Source organism: Salminus brasiliensis, chromosome 22 (assembly GCF_030463535.1).
Source record: "Salminus brasiliensis chromosome 22, fSalBra1.hap2, whole genome shotgun sequence".
NCBI classification, from domain to species: domain Eukaryota; kingdom Metazoa; phylum Chordata; class Actinopteri; order Characiformes; family Bryconidae; genus Salminus; species Salminus brasiliensis.
Genome location: NC_132899.1, coordinates 33,294,939 through 33,311,654, shown reverse-complemented (window position 1 = coordinate 33,311,654; position 16,716 = coordinate 33,294,939). Strand labels below are relative to the sequence as shown.

At 48.5% G+C, this 16,716-nt stretch overlaps 1 protein-coding gene across 2 annotated transcripts; it reads left to right on the top strand.

The window, feature by feature from the left end:
• Positions 1-16,589, top strand: mms19 (MMS19 homolog, cytosolic iron-sulfur assembly component). Of its 2 annotated transcripts, XM_072667584.1 has the most exons (31): positions 1-97; positions 590-638; positions 1,057-1,157; positions 1,337-1,422; positions 1,526-1,600; positions 1,749-1,818; positions 1,915-2,043; positions 2,563-2,624; positions 3,118-3,204; positions 3,594-3,668; positions 4,379-4,456; positions 4,564-4,702; positions 4,794-4,948; positions 6,004-6,082; positions 6,411-6,536; positions 7,297-7,378; positions 7,612-7,709; positions 7,806-7,958; positions 8,392-8,547; positions 9,179-9,278; positions 10,254-10,356; positions 10,857-10,931; positions 11,255-11,381; positions 11,623-11,729; positions 12,343-12,399; positions 13,004-13,190; positions 13,314-13,396; positions 13,586-13,750; positions 14,953-15,012; positions 15,152-15,252; positions 15,845-16,589. In XM_072667584.1, the coding sequence occupies exons 1-31, from the start codon at positions 10-12 to the stop codon at positions 15,873-15,875; spliced, it is 3,084 nt and encodes a 1,027-aa protein (XP_072523685.1). In that variant the 5' UTR covers positions 1-9; the 3' UTR covers positions 15,876-16,589. The 2 variants fall into 2 exon arrangements, with proteins under 2 accessions (XP_072523685.1, XP_072523686.1); XM_072667585.1 differs by lacking the exons at positions 13,586-13,750; positions 14,953-15,012; positions 15,152-15,252; positions 15,845-16,589 and having other exon boundaries at positions 13,004-13,255; positions 13,369-13,411.
• Positions 16,590-16,716: the final 127 nt, after the last annotated feature.

Genomic DNA, 16,716 nt, shown 5'->3' with positions numbered 1-16,716 from the left:
TAGTTCGCGATGGCGGCCGAAAGCGTTCAGCTGGCCGGTCTGGTGGAGGAATTCGTGGCGGGACAGGTGGACAGCAGGGCTGCGGACGTTGCGGCAGGTATGTTATGCGTTTGCCGGTGACGTAAAGAGCCAGGTGATCTCGGAAAGAGGCACGAGCTCCCAAGATGTGGGTTAGATGCTCAGGTAGCGCGACTCGCATGTCGCCACACACACACACACACACACACACACACACACACACTCACACACACACACACTCACACACACACACATCCTGTGGGGTGAAGTTGGCTTCTTGTCTGAATCTCCCCGGTCCACCTTAAACAGGCAGCAGGCAGGTCTCGGCGGCTGCCGGGCGCAGAGTGTAACCGCTGCCCTTTTAAGGTGGACCGGGGGAGATTCGCCAACAGGAGGCTAAGTTCAGCTCAGAGGACTTTACAGGCAGGCTGAGGCTCGGTGAACCTCCCAGATCCATAAATCTGATGGTTTATGATGCATTACTTTAAAAAATGACCCAAAACACCAGCTGTCACCGACTACAACCCTCCCATACAGCAGCTGACCTGTAACCTCTCTGTCTCTCTTGTAGGGGTCAAGGCTGGACACTTCTCCGCTCTCGAGCTGGTGGAGGCGCTGGGGTAAGAGCCTGCTTTGTGAATAGCGCTGCACACAGGCCCGCATGGTGGACCCTAATTTGGGTTTTATGATGTCACAAGAACCAAAATGTTACCTGGTAGTTTAGCCCCGCCCATTAATGAATCGCATTTGAGCCTGGACTGCTTTTTGAACAGCCAATCAGAACAGCCCAGAGCTCCAGAGCTTGTAAGGGATGCATCACATGGATGTGGGTTCGATGCTTGGTTCCAGCTTGGTTAAGATGCCACTGTTGGGCTCTTGAGCGTTTGCCTTAGGCCTCCTTGCTGCAGGGGGCGCTGTAGCATGGCTGAGCCTGACGTTCTTAGACTGTGTGACGATAACTGTTGTATGTTAAGGGTTCGGGCTCACAGATGTTATCAGCCGAAAAGTGACCCAAGTGTTTCTGCTGGTTGGGTTTAGGTTGAGTCTCACAAGTTCTCAGTCTCAGACGCGAGGCCGAGGGGTGCAGCTCCTCTCTGAAGTCCTGCAGGAGTGCTACAGCGGCCTGTCTGAGAGGGAGGGTAAGCCTGTTTTCACTTTCTGCCGTGCATTTTGCATTGGAGAGCCAGCGAGCACCACCCTGATCTGGTGCCGATATCTGATGTTGTTGTTGTTGTTGTAAGCTAATCCATTCCAGCCTACGCAAATCAAGGCTGTCCGATTACTTTAGTCATTTGGTGTTCGTGACCCCTGTCCGCAGTGGAGGTCCTGATCGCCTTCTACGAGAACAGGCTAAAGGATCACTACGCCATCACGCCACACGTTCTCCGAGGACTCAAGGCCTTGGTGAGTCGCGGACGATTTAATCGATTTTTAAGAAAACCCAGCGAACAGTGAGGAGTAGAGACTCTCCGATCCAGCAAATGACCGACTGATCTCTGTCCTTCAGGCCAAGAGCACAGTGCTGCCCCCTGGTTCTGCAGTGTCCATCCTGAAATCCCTCTTCCAGGATGTAAATGTGCAGGTGAGTTACTGATAACGCTCTAAATGTAGGTACTGTGATATACACTGAGGAGGAGGAGGAGGAGGAGGAGGCGGAGCTACAGCCTCTCGTTAGGGGGAACTTTAATAACCTCCTCTGTGGTGTTCTGGTTGTCTGGTTGTTTGGACAGTCTCTGATGCTGGCCGAGCGCTCGTGTGTCTACAACATGCTGATCAGCCTCATGGAGTCCAGAGAGGAGGGTAAGGAAGCTCGGATGGAGTGCTGACCGCCGTCACATGCTCTGGCTAATGCCTCCAGCTGTCATTTTCCGTTGCTTTCCCTTTTCTTCCCCGCAGAGCTGAAGGGTTTGGGCCCGGACTTCGTGTTCGGATTTGTTCAGGCTGTGGACGGAGAGAGGGATCCTCGCAATCTCCTGCTGGCGTTCCAGATAGCCAGAAACATCATCCACAGAGGCTACGACCTCAGTGAGTACAGGGCCCACACTCGCCACGGCTGCAGGACACCAGGGTTGTGATTAAATTGCAGGTCTTGAGGGGTGGTCAGTACCAGTGTCCATCTGGGGGGGCTATAACAGGTGGTTTTAAGGTTCTGGCTGATGGGTGTATACTGTATTAAAATCTACATATAATAATGTGACCTACTAAAAGACTGGCCTGCAGCCGTCAGCCTGTCCCTAGGCTGTGGCAGCACTGGGAACCTGGGAATCTGCGACCTCCTGCTGACAGCTAAAGCTTACACAGCTGCTGTTATTTACATTGTTATAAAGTTTTATTTCCAGTTTATATCATTATTGTATGGTTTTGTCTTTTATTAATTTTTATCTGCTTATTTGTTGCATTTGTATGATATTTTTTCCCCCTATATTTTCAGTCCTCATAGCTGCCTTTATTTATTTTTTATATTTATGTTTATAATTTATTAGTAGTTTAGTTTTTATATGTATGGCTTTAGTTAATAATCGGACTGATGTGGTTCTCTTTCAGGTCAGTTTACAGAGGAGCTCTTTGAAGTCACGTCCTGCTACTTCCCCATAGACTTCACGCCTGTAAGTAGGGTTCCTAAGGGTTCCACCGTTCTTCTGCACGGGAACACAGAACCTCGGCCCTGACACCCTCTGAGAGCATGTACCCTCGGGTGCTAGGTGTCTAGGTCTAATGTAGTAGAGCCAGTGTGGAGGTTTATTTTGCAACCAATCAGCGTGTCTCTCGCCACTCCCTTTAAGAGCCAGGTGCGGTCAGACTGACCTTGGGGGGGGTTGCTATTTCAGTGATGTAAAGCGTTGGGTAAAGCGTCGCTCATTTCGAGACCACCGCGCCCATCAGCGTAGAAACATTCACAAGCAGCGCTAGTGATAGAGCCTTCAGTTCACCTGACTGAGTCACCTGTTGAATGAGGTCGCTATGGCGACATTGATTTAATTTGACCTGCTGTCGAGTGTTTTTGGAGATAAATGAATTAATATTGACATGATTGAGTCTGATTGGCTGTCTGCTCGCACCCGGGTTAAGCCCGTCATCTGCTCTTCTTCTTGTGTGCAGCCGGCCAACGACCCTCATGGGATCACGCAGGAGGAGCTCATCCTGGCTCTCCGGAGCGTCCTGGCGGGGACGCCGCGGTTCGCAGAGGTAGGTTCCGACCAAGCCTTCACAAAAATGCGGTTTAGCCCGGCCTGCTGCAGCGAGGGGCTGAGCGTAGCTGCCTGTTTGTGAACTGTGGCGTTCATAATGAATATATACGTTAATAAAGCCTCGTTTCGATGGATTCTCGTCTCCAGATGCTAAACAGTTTTCAGGCGAAACACGCTGGGTCAGCTTTTCACGAATATCTCTTGGGAATTGGGGTCAGATTTGACTGCAGAGAGTTTCTGCTTCACACACAGAGCTGCATTTCTGCCAGTCCCTCCAGAGCCCCTTTGTGTTTTCGCAAAACTGGAACCACATATTCAAATGCATCCATACCTGTGTGTGTGTGTGTGTGTGTGTGTTTCACTGATTTGCATTCTCTGTCTCTGCAGTTCCTGCTGCCGCTCATCATTGAAAAGCTCGACTCGGACGCCCAGAATGCCAAAGTGGACTCTCTGCAGACACTGGTAAAGTCTGTTCACTTGCAGGAGGACAGTGTGGAAGCAGGCAGTGATGATGATGGTTATTTTTGCCTGGTGGTTTAGTGTTTACTGGTGCAGAGACGTACGTGTGAGCAGTACAGAGCCAGGACCCCCTACAGAACTCTCTGGACCTCCTGAAAGAGTCCACTGTAGAATCCACTACTATCCAGCACGGCCCTCTATATGCTATTTGCTGTCCAGCAGGGCCCGCTATCATCCCACTGTCTAACAGGGCACTACCGCTATCCACTGTCCAGCAGGGCCCGCTATCATCCTACTGTCTAACTGGGCACTACCGCTATCCAGTATCCATTATCCATGAGGCTGTGAAAATGAGTCACCTGTAATTGGTGGGTTTCTGTGAAACCGACCAATGGGCACTTAGAAGCTTCTCGCCGTTTATACAGTAGGTCATCCCGACAGTCCACTGCTTCAGTGAAGCTGAGACTCTGCTGGACCCGTCCAGAACTATTCGTCCACCTGAATAAAGGGCTGCTTTCACAGGAAATATGAGGAATCTCTAAACGACTTTAGGGCCAGAGCATCTCTTCATGTGGTGCTCTAGGTCACATGGGGCCTGGTTATAGAGCTGGGCTGGTTTTGAACAGCGGGTGCTAACATATAAGCAAGTGCATTTAAGATGAAGATATTAAAAAGATCCAAGTGTGAAAGTCACCCACTGCTCTTTGCTCCAGGCCGCCTGCGCTCCGACATACGGACACAAAGAGCTGGCTGAGTTTCTCCCAGGCTTGTGGTCCTCCATCCGCAGGGAGGTGAGTGAATTTCGTGCAGTCGATACAGTAAGTTGAACAGATCGTACACCAGCCTGAAACCCCGTATTTAAGCTGCCGGACCCCTTCGGGCTTCGGCTCTCATGCAGGTGTTCCAGACGGCGAGTGAGCGAGTGGAGTCGGCGGGTCTGGCGGCTCTCGGTGCGCTCACCTTCTGCCTGTCCCGCTCTGTCCTCACCTCAGACTCCGAGGACGCTCTGCAGGTGTTCCTGGACCTCGTCCTCAAAGGTACCAGCTCCAGCCTCCTGATCTGTGCACTTTTCTGAGCTTGGAAGATCGTGGATAGACGCTAATGGTCTCCTCTCTCTCTCTGTCTCAGACTGTCAGCACCATCTCTACGAGCCGGACCTGAAGCTGGTTTGGCCCAGTGCAAAGCTGCTGCAGGCTGCTTGTGGTGCCTCCTACAGGTCCAGCCTGGTAGTGACTGCGGCGGTGCTGCCCGCATTGCTGGACCAGTACAGCTCCAGAACTCAGGTGGGTCAAGGCTAACCTGAGCACACCACAGCTTTTCCAACCTGAACGGAGCAGTGGGTAGGAGTAGCAGTAGTAGAAGTCCATCTAGGGTCAGGCTCTCTCCAGACCAACCACCAACAAGGGTGGGCAAAACTACCCCATCTCTCCATTACCAAAAACAGCAGAAAAGGTGACTACCCAGGTAACGTGCCCATGTGGGGCCTGTATGGGTAGTTTGGTCCATGGGTTCCACTTTGGCCTCACATATGTATCCCCACCAGGGTCAGTGATGGGACCAGGAGGGGTTCACCTGGGTTGTACACTGCCTAGATGGGACCCATGTGAGATTAAGGACTTTTTAGGTCCATTTGGAAGACCCAACTGGGTCCCAGCGACCAAACCGGCCTGGAACCGGCCTAGCCCACATTCTGCCCATGGGAGCCACGCATGAACGCGCTGGCCGGGTAAAACGGAAAGGCACTAGCTAGGACAGTGCTGCGAGGGTAACTTCTCATTCTGTCACATCAGCTAACAGCATGATGGGCGCTGGCTAGCATCGCCCACACTGAGCGATGGGGGAGAGGGAGGACCATCGTACCCACTAAGACTAAGGGAATAAGGGCAGTTAGCTCTCTGGGACTCCCGGACACTGACGGATGGCTGTGGCATCTCCGGCTGTGCAGTTCTAGCACGTAGGTTCAGCTAGAAACGTATAGGGACTTTTCAGTAGTTTTAGGCAATCAGTGTTTTACTGACTGATGTGATGGTCAGTCCACGGTGGTCACACTTCCTACCTGCTAATAAACCGCGGCCTTAAATATTGTTTTTGGCTCTTTGTCCTAAAAGGCGACGTTGTAATAAATTGTATTCTGACGTGTTTGAATCCTGACAAATGCCGTTACCGATTAAACCACAGGTCATCGGTATCGCCCGATTTTGTCGGCCAATTGATGTATCGGTCGGGCTGAAAGGTTTACACAGCGCTTAATAAAATAAGAGTGTGCGCGGCAGTCTAGAGTCGTACGCCTGGACTGTTGCACCGAGGGTCTTGTCCTGACTCGCTTCTGTCTGTTTAGTGTGCCCAGCGGCGCACTCTGCTGGAGGTTCTGCACGGATTCATCCAGCCCACTCCGAGCAGCCGGCCTGCAGAGGGAGGTATGTGCTAATAAAACGTGTTCTGGCTTATCTGCCTGCGTTTATCCCGCCAGGTATGAAAAGGCTCCACTGGCATTTGCATACCCACATTTGATCAGTTTCCCTCAAATACTTGGAATAACGGAGCTTAATTGTTGCTGTTTATGTAAAATATAAACATATATGTAAAAAGACTAAAGGTGCTGCTGCAGAGCTGCCCAGCCAGTTTGAGCAAAATCCTATCCTTAAAGTGTACTGTGTACTGTGATCTCCTGTCCAGCTGTAGACAGTGTTGGAGTTAAATGCTCTGTAGTTGGTTTAATAACAGTGGGGTTTTTTGGTCTCTCAGAGGAGAGCGTGCTGTTGCCCTTCCAGACATCTCTGTGTAGTACGGTGTTTTCCGCGTTGGCTGAGACGAGCGCAGGCCTTCAAATCACAGCTACCAAAGTTCTCACCACACTGGGACAGCAGCCCGGTGAGTACACACACACACACACACACACACTCAGTACAGCCATCTCTGTTGATCAAATACTTCCGATTTTAGCCCCGCCCGTTCAGCCTATGGCAGTTTAGCCACACCGTTCAGTCTACAGATTAGCCCACCTGTTCAGTCTACAGATTAGCCCACCCGTTCAGTCTACAGATTAGCCCACCTGTTCAGTCTACAGATTAGCCCACCTGTTCAGTCTACAGATTAGCCCACCCACTCAGTCTACAGCAGTTTAGCCTCACCCGTTCAGTCTACAGATTAGCCCACCCGTTCAGTCTACAGATTAGCCCACCTGTTCAGTCTACAGCAGTTTAGCCTCACCCGTTCAGTTTACAGATTAGCCAACCCATTTAGCCTACAGATTAGCCTCACCTGTTCAGTCTACAGATTAGCCCACCTGTTCAGTCTACAGATTAGCCCACCTGTTCAGTCTACAGATTAGCCCACCTGTTCAGTCTACAGCAGTTTAGCCCCACCCGTTCAGTCTACAGATTAGCCCACCTGTTCAGTCTACAGATTAGCCCACCTGTTCAGTCTACAGATTAGCCTCACCTGTTCAGTCTACAGATTACAGATTACAGACCTGTATGACTCAGAACAGAAGCACCTTGATGGAGGAAACCGTCCGACAGCTGAGATCCATTAATCGGGGGTTTCTTACTGGTGTTTTTGTACATGGACAACTATAAAAACCAGAGTCGCAGAAAGATTGACATGAACCGTTTGACTTGGTCCTGTTTAGGCCTGCTAGCAGAGTCTGAGGTGGAGAAGGCTGTCGATCATCTGACCAGACTAGTTCTGGAGGAGGAGGACGCTCAAGTCAGGTATGTCCATTAGCGTCAGACTGACTTGCCTTGTATGTGGTTGGATATTTGCCCATTTGGCCCATTGTCCGTTTAGCTTAATTGGGCAGCCGCGGCCTAAAGGTTAGAAAAGCGGGCTTGAGCCCAGAAGGTCACTGGTTCGATTCCCTGGACCTAAATCCAGACTGTACTCTTGTGTTACTTCTTAAATGTAGAGATCTCGAGAATGTTGTCGATACTGTCTCCTCTCTCAGTTTGGCAGTAGTGGAGTGCGCAGGGTCGCTGTCTCGGCTCCATCCCGCGGCATTCGTCTCCCGAATGGTCCCACGACTGAAGGAGGAAATCTTCTCAGGTACCTGTTCAGCCGCCTCCCTCCTTCAGTTCAGTTTTCTCAGATCACGTTTGAGTCAAGCTTCTTTATCAATAACCACTTCATTAAACCCCACAGAACACGTAGATGAGTCCACTCCGTCGCGGGGTCAGTCTAAGGGAGCTGTTCGGCAGCGCTGTGTGACGGCTCTGGCTGCAGTGTCCACTCAGCCCAGTCTGGTGCGGGAGAGCGCTCCGGTGCTACTGCAGGTTTTATCTTCAGTGCATGCAGGTACACAGCACTGGGACTTCTTCTCATTACCCCCGTATGTCCAAAAGTATTCAGACAGCCTTTATGATGAGTGAAATCAGCCCAGACACGTTCAGTTGCACCCATTGAAGAGCAATGGTCAATGAAACGGGTTGCTCTGGTCACCATGTCCGAGGCAGAGCATTAGCTAGAGGGGTATGACTCCCCCCTCAACAGTTGTGTTCTCTGCCATCCAATACCTTTGATGCTTTTGTGGGGCTGTATGCAGTCAAATCCTCCTTACAGCAATGTTCCAAGAAGAAGAGAAGGTTGATACTGGGGGGAAACTGGGACAAACTCCCAGACAGGGATTAAGCCTAGTCCTGGAAACTGACCCATAGCGTACCTGTCCACATTCCCTTTGATCACCATCACTCGTCATCACACTTCATTCGTCCTGGCCTTCTCCATGCAGGTGGCAGCAGTTTCTCCATGGAGGAGGTGACCTCGGTGTGCCACAGCCTACAGAGGATAGCCGAGCAGGCCCGAGGTGTGGAGGAGATAGGCACCTTTTTCCACGATGCCGTCATTCCTCGACTACTGGCTCTGACCCTTCAGGCAGCTCTGCAGGGTAAGCATATATATGGGACGGGTAGAACAACTGTTTAGTTCGGTGGTGTGAAACAAAAGCTCTGTTCTAGATAACCTTCCCCAGTCAGAACCAGAACAGAGTTCACAGTGGTGGTGAAGCAGACGTCTGTCTGAAGCTCTAATAAAAGCTCCTCGAGTTCTGAGAACGGTTCGGCTCCAGAACCTGCTTTTAAAACCGCATATCATTAAAATGGTGGAGGGATACATGCTGCCTTTAGGGCGTAGTGCTGCAAAAAGTAGTCCCTAAAACGTTTAGTTGAGATTTTCCACTATTTTACCTCCATTTCACTGGTGGGTTTGGATAGGAAATCAATTCTGGGCTGTAGCTGTGAAGACATCAGCGTGGGCAAGTTTCTCTACAGTGAAGCGAACTGGCGTCTTCGTCTTGTCCACAGTGGATTCATTTTAGTCGGCCTGGTTGAGTCAGAGTTTCGTACTTATGGGTTTAAATACAACAGCGTCAACCCATCCCCAGAACAGGCGAGGCGAGGTGAGGCAAGGTGTAACTACAGTACGGATGCAGTGTTGATGGGTATTATAGGTCAGTAATTAAAAATGCTCTAAAAATAAAAAGATTCTCTAATTTCTTTTCTTTTTGTTCTTTAATGCAGGTCAGAAGAGCTCAGATCACAGCAGCGCTCTGGCACAGGAGGCGGTACTGTCTGCCTTAGTTCCTGTCATAAGCACTGCCTGTGCCGCGCTGCAGACAGAGTGAGTCACTCAGACGGCAGGAAAACCACACACACACACACACACACATGCACACATGCACACACACGTTACTCAGACAAGAGCTTGCAAATCAAGAGAAATGTAATCGAGCAGATGCCACAGGAAATAAGCTTGAATCTGCAGCCTGAGCCGAGCCTCATAAAGAGCTTGTAACTGGGACTGCACGTATTTCAGTATTTCATCAGCTTTTAGTCACAGATATTCATAAATCCCTTCAGTTCAGAGCCAGAATATTAAATAATAAACTGCCTTTATAAAAGTCAGATAATCAGTCTGATAATAAACACTAAAATACAGTAGAAGAAAAATAAGTTTGTGGACACCCCTTCTAATGGATGCATTAAGCAACCTTAAGTTGCACCCATTGCTGACACAGATGTGCAAATGTGCACACACACAAACACACACACAGCTCGACTCTTCCCTGCCTAATGCCAGGCTTGGGCTGGAGAAGGGGTATATAAAGCCCCCCAGCATTGAGGAGCTGTGGAGCAGTGGAAGAACTGTGTGTTCTCTGGAATGATGGTGGTGGAGCTCCATCCAGTACGTTTAGGATGGGGCGAGGTGGGGATCATCATTCCAACGCCCTGACCTCACTAATGCTCTTGTTATTAAAAGCTATCAAATCCTCACAGCTAGTAGAAAGCCGCCTTGTCTGGACAGTAGAGACAGTTTCCCCAACAAAATCAGGATCAGCTCTTTTAATACCCTTGATTTCAGAAGAGACGAGAGAATGAGCAGGTGTCCCAATACTTTTCGTATATGATATAAGTTATGATCAATATAGAAAGCTTTGAGTATTTGGCTGATTTAAATGATCAATTATAAAATGCGTAAGGATAATATTTAATAAGATGAATAGTATGAAAATATTCATAATATTGCAGAACTTTGTATCAGGATTGTCGCCTTCCCTTTACTTGGTGATGCTAAAACTCCTCTGGTCCTCTTTAGCCTAGCTTCCCAAATGGCTGCCCAGGTCGTGTCCCTCTTCCTAGACGGAGACGTGTCCTTCCTGCCTGAAAACGCCTACCCATCCCAAATCCAACTGCTCAAGGTGAGTAGCCCGGTTCTTCCAGCCTAGCCGTACATAACGGGCAGTACAACGCCCCCTGCGCTTATGCAGCCACTGCTGGACTCCTCAGTTAGCTTTTCCAGTCAGTTCTTGAAGGTGATGAAGGTGTTGAAGCAGGAAAAATGGACAAGCGTAAGAATCTGAGACACTTTGTCAAGAACCAAACTGTGATGTTCTAGACAATGTCTGGGTCAGAACCTCTCCAGAACATCAGCAGGCAGGTCTTGTGGGGTGTTCCTGGTATGCAGTGGTCAGAGAAATCTCCAATAAGCTTACTGATGAGGCTCACTGATGCTCATGGAGGTCCCACCTCACAACTTGCAGGACTTGCTAACGTTAGTCTTGGTGCCAGGTCCCACAGCAGGACACCTTCAGAGGTCTTGTGGAGTCCATTCCTCGATGGGGATGGGTTTAATTACACATTAAAAACTGTTAATAAATGATAATCTTGCTGTTGACGCGTTTGGATGTTCTCTCTGCAGAGCGAGTCCGAGTCGTGGACCCGGTCCCAGCTGGTGTGTCTGCTCATGGCCTGTGTGTGTTCACTCCCGCGCAGCGTAAGTGTGTTCACTCTGTACACTCTCCAGGGACGGCTTTACGCTAGATGTTGGAGCGTTGCTGTGAGAATTCGATTGCATTCAGCTTTATTGAGATTGAGGGCATCAGTGAGGTCGGGCTCTGATGTTGGAAGACTAGACTAGATTAGCTCTGACACTCCAGCTCATCCCAAAAGTATTGGATGGAGTTCCAGCTCACCCATCATTCCAGTTCCACTGCCCCACAGCTCCATGCTGGGGGGCTTCATACCCCTCTAGTCCATGCCTGGCATGTACAGTGCACTGCTTGTTACAGTCGCTCACAGTGTTTTTGATGGTGTCAGGTGGACGTTCCCGAACTTGACCGGCTCCTGGGACAGTTGGAGGAGCTGAGCTGCACATGCGTGCACACGTTCTCCTACACATCCGCGGCCAAGTGCTTTGCCGGCCTGGTCAACAAGAGCTCGGCAGGTAAGCGGGAATCCTACACGCCAAGCGACCTCGGGCTCTCCAATTTCTCCGAGCTCCTTATTTTTATACGTTATGTAATTGAGTGGGGATCTGTTTTATCTGCCCCTGCCATGAAGAATAATGAATGAGTTACATGAGACCCAGTGTTTATTTACCTGATCTGCATAGTGATTTGTGAGAGTGTCTTCATGGGATGTGTGTGTGTGTGTGTGTGTGTGTGTGTGTGTGTGTGTGTGTTCAGGCCAAGCCCTAGATGCTGTTGTGGAGAAGACTCTGGAAAGGATTAGAGCAACGTTGGACTGTGAATCTTCTGCCCAGCGGATCCAAGCCTTCACTTTACTAGTCTGGGTAAAGCTACATACAGTATATCTATATACACTAATCAGCCAATGGTGTGGCAGCAGCAGAATTCATAAAATCATGCAGATACAGACCACTGTAGTCTCTGGAGCTTCTCAGAATGGTGGAATAAAGGAAACCCATCCATGCAGACAGAAACACAGAGCAGAGATTGGCCAGGCTGGACTGGTTGGAGCTGACAGAAAGGCTACAGTAGCTCAGATAGCCGCTCTGTACAGCTGGAGGATGAGCTACAACAGCAGGAGACCACGCCAGGGCCCACTTCTGTCAGCCAGGAACAGAAAGCTTGAGGCTGCAGTGGCTCGGCACAGGCTCACCAACACTGGCCAGCTGAAGACTGGAGAAATGTAGAAACGTCTAAGAATCTGGGTCAGAATTTGGTGCTAGTTTTGAACCCAACCTGCTTGACATTGATGTTCATTTGACAATAAACTGGAACCGAGATGTTTCTGAAAAACGTTCTTGCTGAGGAACCATCCCATTACTAGGGTTAGGGTTAGGGATTTCTTGTTTTCCAGAGCTTCTCTCTTTGATACAGTGGTTGAATGTTGATTGTATGAATCCGTCAGCAATCCTGAGATGTTCTTTTCTTTGTGTGTAGGTGGCCAAGGCCTTGCTTCTTCGATACCATCCTCTATCAGCAGTCTCCACTGACAAGGTAGTGAGGGTTTGCTTGAGTAATGAGTAGCATCTTCTGGACATATGCATTTCCTGAGCCCAAATAGTAATGTGAACCCATTAAAAACCATAAGGCATCTGATCCAAGAAACATCAGCACAATAAACTCATGTTTGGAGCCTGAAACTCAACAGCCAACAATTTCAGGAACGCCATAAAGTGTTGATATTCTACGTAATACCATAATTTAAGCACTGAAAGCACATCCATCAGCCATAACATAAACACCGCCTGCCTAATATTGAGTAGGTCCCCACCCTGTGCCATCAAAACAGATCAGACCCATTGAGCCATGGACTCCTGAGACCTCTGAAGGTGTCCTGCTGTGGTATCTGGCATCAATACGAACGTCAGCAGCAGCAGCAGTTGTGAGGTGGAACCTCCATGAGCATCAATGTGTCTTGGGTGCCCTTGACCCGGTCACCGCTTCACTGATTGTCCTTCCTTGGTCCCACTGCATAGCATATTTTTATTAACTTCACCAGTCAGTGGTGCTAATGTTACGGCTGATCAGTAAATCGCTGGTGCCTGGTCTCCCTTACGTCCACAGGAGTTGCCAATGACGTTCTCACTCTGTTTCTCAGATCTTCTCCCTGCTGAGCGACCCTCAGCTGGGTTCTCGGGCGGCAGACAGTTTCTCCGTCCTCATGAGCGACTCTCCGGACGTGCTGAACCGCAGCTGCCACGCAGACGTGCGCATCATGTACCGGCAGCGCTTCTTCGCCGAGAACTCGGCCAAACTCGTGCAGGGCTTCAACTCGGCGGAGAAAGGTATTCGCCCGCCGAAGCCTCCGCTGGTGCAGCTGGGATCACTCAAGACCCACAGAGCTTGAGAAGTGAGCCATCAGCTTGGGTCTGAGATGATGTGTGTCTTTGTGTCTCTTTGTGTTTCAGAGAGCAAGTCCGTGTATCTGAAGGCCTTGTCCCACATTGTAAATAATCTGCCCAGACAGGTCCAGCTCTCGGAGCTGCCGGCGGTGAGTGTGTTGGCACGCTGTGGCATTCCGACATGTTCCAGCAGAGCGATGAGATGAAACGAGGGGAACCCGAGAGAGAGACGACTCTGATGATCATAAGCATAAGCATTAGCCTCAGGAGGGGGTATCGGGGGGTGCGGTAATGCTGTGTTTCACATTAGCCTCTCTTCTCTGCTGTTCTGTGCTCAGTTGCTGCCGCTCCTGCTGGAGGCGCTGTCGTGTCCGGACCAGGCGGTGCAGCTCTCCACGCTGTCCTGCCTTCAGCCAGTGCTGCTGGACCCTCCCCCTGCTCTGACCACACAGCTGGAGGCCCTCTTCTCTCGCCTGCTGGCTCTAACCTCCAGCCCTGCTATGGTACTCCACTCACGACCTCATTAGAGAGAACCTGTCAGCCTGGTGTTCGAAGGAGTTGTTGGGCAAATGAACAGACGCAGTTCTCAGACCGTAGAGTCCAAAATCACAGATCAGAACTTTTGAGAGTCACTATATTCGTCTGTGGCTGGAGGCGCGTTTTAAATAAAATAAAATAAATTTCATTAATTAAATTACCTGTTTTTTTCCAGTCATAGTCACAGGTCCTCTTTATAAGGAGGTGGTGAATATAAGTTCTATTGAGATCCACAACACTCGCAACTCTAATAATACTGATTTTTTACTTTTATAACGCAGAAATTCACACATTTGATGCTGATTTATGAACTTTATTAATGCACATTTAATGCTGATTTATTTACTATATTATTGCTCATTTTTTACTTTATTAATGCCCATTTAATGCTGATTTATTTACTATATTATTGCTCATTTTTTACTTTATTAATGCCCATTTAATGCTGATTTATTTACTATAGTATTGCTAATTTTTTACTTTATTAATGCCCATTTAATGCTGATTTATTTACTATATTATTGCTCATTTATGAACTTAAATTAGCATTAATAAAGCATTAAATGTGCATTAATAACTGACTTTAGTATTGCTTATTTATTTACTATATTATTGCTCATTTATGAACTTTATTAATGCACATTTAATGCTGATTTATTTACTATATTATTGCTCATTTATGAACTTTATTAATGCACAATTAATGCTGATTTATTTACTATATTATTGCTCATTTATGAACTTTATTAATGCACAATTAATGCTGATTTATTTACTATATTATTGCTCATTTTGTACTTTATTAATGCACAGTTAATGCTGATTTATTTACTATATTATTGCTCATTTATGAACTTAAATTAGCATTAATAAAGCATTAAATGTGCATTAATAACTGACTTTATTATTGCTTATTTATTTACTATATTATTGCTCATTTCATATCATCACATGCCGTGTTTGTGATGTTGACTTTTATTAATAATGCAGAGTTTCTGTTTTGCCCATTTCAACACAACTTGTGGTACAGTTTGGGAGTTTTGAGAACTGTCTGTTGCTGATTAGTCTGATGTCGTTATCGGACACGTTAGCGCTGTCTGGTGAAAGGACTAACTGTCTAGTTCTCTGCTGCTGAACTTCTACTCTCTCTCCTCTTAAACGCGAGCAGAAGGTGAGGATCACTGCCCTGCGCTGTGTCCACGCTCTCTCCCGCCTCCCCGAACACATGGTAAGTGCTAGTTCATGATGTGCAGTTAGATCATGTGCTCATTAAGGTGTAAATGCCTGTTAGATCATGGAGTGCAGCCCACCCACGTGTTGCCCGCTGTTTGACTGAACCTGTGAATTCTGCGGTCCTCGTGCTGCAGGTTCTCCCGTTCCGCGCCAGAGTGCTGCGCGCCCTCGCCGCTCCTCTGGACGACAAGAAGAGACTGGTGAGGAAGGAGGCGGTGTCGGCCCGGGGAGAATGGTGAGTCTGCAATCACACAGCCATGGGAATTCACATGAACACACAGTAACTTTGATCTATAACGTGCAGCAGTGATACTGCAAAAGCATGGAGGCTTCTACCCCCCACTCCGCTTGGGCAGGCCGACGGTATTCGATCGTTATAGCAATATAAAGGTCATCAGAGAAGATCCTTCGTCTGTTTTAATTTGGTTTAGCGCAGTCCTGTGCGTGAAATGATGATGATTGAAAGCCATTCAAATCATATATAATCATATTTAAGGATGATTCCCATCTGATCCAGTGGATCAAAACCAGTCCAAGCTCATTTTCAATGGATGCTATTAATGAATCAGTTACTCCTCATCTCCCCTCACCTCCCCTCCACTCCCTGGAGCAGTTCGCTCACTGAATCAGAACTCAGGCTGGTTTTACTGACCGGGAAAAGTCCAACCCCCCCAGGAATCGAGATTTCACAGTGATTTTACTTCAGTGAATCAGTGAATCTAAAGGCCGTTCAGATTCTTCGCTTCAAGCTGAAGTTGTTCGTTAGTGAGCTGTTCGAACTGCTCCTCAGCCCAGCTGTTTCCTCTCTCTCTCTCCCTCTCCTACAGGTTTCTGTTAGGGAGTCCAGGTGGAAAGTGAAGCCCCCCTCCCTCCTCGTGCTGCTGTCTTACGCCCTGTGAAAGGCCCTGATCGGACAGACTCTGGACGCTGGCGAACAAACACCTCACTGCCCACGCAGCCTTTCCCCTCAAACCGTACTCGTTTTTGTACCGCATCTGCTCCAAACACGCACAGTCCGAGTGGAGGTCGCCTTCCTGGCCTTGACCAGGCGCTTGCAGGCAGTGGGAACCACTTGTATGGAAATGTACCGAACCCCACTGCTACGATGAATTCTTTTTCGTTTTTTTTGCCTTTAGAGCGGCTGCTCGGCCTCTTTAGTCCTGAAGGTGGTGCTGCAGTGAACAGTACTGCTGGTTTTCAAAGGTTAGGGACGCCTCAGCAGCACCTCACTGAACATCCATGTTAAGCAGGGAGCAGACGTCCTGGTTCTGGTCCTCGTCCTCAATACTGATTCAACCGGAGGACTCAGAGTTAGTTTACTGACCTTCATTCATGGCTAATTTTTTGTTTTAATTGGACTGCAGGAATTAATGACACACATTTATACAGAAAATATTAACCACCTCTCCATCCATCAGTGTTTTAAACATTGCGGACGATCTTACGGCCACAGGGTTTACTGGGTTGGTTACTAACACACACACAAGCCTCACAAAGAAACTTATGCCAAGGATGTAGTGGGTAAGATTTAGGTGTCAATAACTTGTCAATAAACTCCTCTTTGTAAACGTGTGGACTGGCCCTGACACACTTATTACAGGAGCTTTCAGGAAGCGGGTTCCCTGAAAACATCTCCAGACACAACACTGCTGTGTTTTGGGCGTAACGTGCCGTTCCCCTTTAAGAGCCAGGTGCGGTC

What these genes read in the sequence shown, in the direction of transcription:
- mms19 (XM_072667584.1), top strand. Translation starts at nt 10, where the DNA reads ATGGCGGCCGAAAGCGTTCAGCTGGCCGGTCTGGTGGAGGAATTCGTG. An exon ending in TCCGAGGACTCAAGGCCTTG is followed by an intron (nt 1,423 to 1,525) that starts GTGAGTCGCGGA and finishes TCTGTCCTTCAG; the next exon opens with GCCAAGAGCACAGTGCTGCC. An exon ending in TAACCTCCAGCCCTGCTATG is followed by an intron (nt 13,751 to 14,952) that starts GTACTCCACTCA and finishes AAACGCGAGCAG; the next exon opens with AAGGTGAGGATCACTGCCCT.